The 2,323-nt window shown below is 42.1% G+C and overlaps 1 protein-coding gene across 1 annotated transcript; it reads right to left on the bottom strand.

Annotated features, from left to right (window-relative positions):
• Positions 1-930: 930 nt before the first annotated feature.
• Positions 931-1,932, bottom strand: LOC308556298 (olfactory receptor 7G1-like; the record flags this gene model as incomplete). Its single annotated transcript, XM_081135454.1, has 1 exon — positions 931-1,932. One exon carries the CDS (start codon positions 1,930-1,932, stop codon positions 931-933), a length of 1,002 nt encoding a protein of 333 aa, XP_080991580.1.
• Positions 1,933-2,323: the final 391 nt, after the last annotated feature.

Genomic DNA, 2,323 nt, shown 5'->3' with positions numbered 1-2,323 from the left:
AACAGGTGGGACTATAGCAAACTAAGAAACCTGTGCTCTTGAAAGGAAGTAGTCAACAAAATATAAAGGCAATTTCTGGAATATGAGAACATTTTGGCAAAGTACTTATTTAATAAAGGCTTAATGTGCATACTATATAAGAAACTCAAACAACTCTTTAGCGAAATACAAATAATCTGATTAAGAGGTCAAAGGAGTTGGAGAGACAGTTTTTAAATGAAGACAAAAAGTGGCCAACAGTTACCACGAAAGTTCTCAGAGTCACTCATTATCAGGAAAATGCAAATCAACACCACAATGAGATACCACCTCATATCTGTTGGGGTGATAATTGACAAAAACTGGGACAGCAGTGCTGGTGAAGATGTGGAGAAAAGGCAACCCTTGACCACGGTGGTGGGAATGTAAACTTGTACAACTACTATGGAAAACAGGAGAGCATTTTCTCACAAAATTAAAAATAGAACTACCGTATTATCCAGCAATTCCACCCCAGGTATATATCCAAGGGAAATGAATACAATATATTAAAAAGATATGTGAGCTTCATGTTAATTACAGTGTTATTCACCACAGCCAACATACGGGAACAACCTAACATGATGCTCCCATGGGATCAAGTGGAAGCTATTCTCTAGATATGACCACAGTCTTCTACCAATATTTTCCCTGTCCTGTCTGCTATCTTTGATTTCCACCTTGTGAGAGTGATTCCCCCCCAAAGTCTCTAAAACTAGAACTCTTGCCTCAGGCTCTGCTTCTATAGACCTTGAGCAATGAAACTGAGTTTAGAGAATTAAAATTGTGTCAAATGTCACAGAGCTAGACAAAGAGTAAGCTGGGTTTCAACCCCAAGCTAAAATTAACTTGGTCATTATGTTGTCCAGCCATTTTAAAGAATTTGGTCATGGAAGAATGAAGCATTGGGGCTCAACCAGGATTTCTAGCACTTTCCCTCCTTCTAGAAACCCTAGCCTTAAGTAAATGGCACAAAATCAGAAAAGAACGTATCCTGCCAGTGAGTTTCATCAAAGCTCGTTTCATGTCCTTGTTCCTCAGGCTGTAGATAAAGGGGTTCATCATTTGAGGAAACACAGCGTACATCATTGAAGCCACTGCAGTCTTCCTGGATGAGTCAGAGATCGCAAAACTAATGTACACACCCAAACCAGTTCCATAGAACAAGGAGACTACTGAGAGGTGAGACCCACAAGTAGAAAAGGCTTTAAGCGTCCCCCCTGCAGATGGCATTCTCAAAACAGAGGAGACAATTTGACTATAAGAGAAAATGATTCCACACAGAGGAATACCACCAAATAGGCTCAAAAAAGTATATATTAGGATGTTAATGATGAGGGTATCAGAACATGCAAGCTTGAGGACCTGAGCAAGCTCACAGAAGAAGTGAGGGATTTCCAGATCCTTGCAGAAGGACAGCCGCAACACCATCAGGCTGTGGAGCAGGGCAGCCATTGTACTAAGGAACAGTGAGAGTACAGTGAGCAGAACACAGAGACGGACATTCATGATAACTGTGTACCTCAAGGGGTGACAAATGGCCACATAGCGGTCATAGGCCATTGCTGCCAGGAGAAAATTCTCAAATGCACATAGGACAAAGACCAAGCCAATCTGGGCGAGGCAGCCTATAAAAGGGATGCTCTGATTCTGTGTTTGGATGTTCACCAGCATCTTTGGGATGGTGACTGTGCTCATACAGATGTCAGTAAAGGACAGGTTGGAGAGGAAGAAGTACATGGGGGTGTGCAGGTGAGAGTCAGAGATGACAGCCAGTGTGATGAGCAGGTTTCCCAGAACTGTGACCAGGTAGATGGACAGGAACAGGTAGAAGAGGAGGGATTGCAGCTCTGGGTCATCTGTCAATCCCAGCAGCAGGAATTCTGAAACATCTGTTTGGTTTCTAGGTAACATGTTGTTGATGAACCTGAAGGAACAGAAGGGGTAAAAATAAAATAAAATGAATGGTCCCCAGGCATGTAACAGCAGCACCTAATGGGAACTTGGTAGAAATGGAAATTCTTGGTACCACTCTAGACTTACTGCGATAAACTCTGGGAGTGACCAGCAACCTATATTTTATGAAGCCCTCCAGATACATTTCATTTGTGCTAAAGTTTGAGAACCAGCACTTAAACAAAAAGAATAAAACCTCTGTTTATATGGTGAACCCAAGGGATATTCAGTTCTTTCCATCTGCTGATTTCTCCTGCCACCATCATCTCTCACTCTTCCTCTTCCCTTCATGCCTTTAGTGGCCCAAATATTTATTGATCACCAGCTCTATTTCTAAGCTTGGGTCAGG

This window comes from Miniopterus schreibersii, assembly GCF_964146895.1.
Source record: "Miniopterus schreibersii genome assembly, chromosome: 4".
In the NCBI taxonomy this organism is placed as follows: Eukaryota; Metazoa; Chordata; class Mammalia; order Chiroptera; family Miniopteridae; genus Miniopterus; species Miniopterus schreibersii.
The sequence above is the reverse complement of the archived record's forward strand: the minus strand, read 5'-3'. Positions and strand labels throughout refer to the sequence as shown.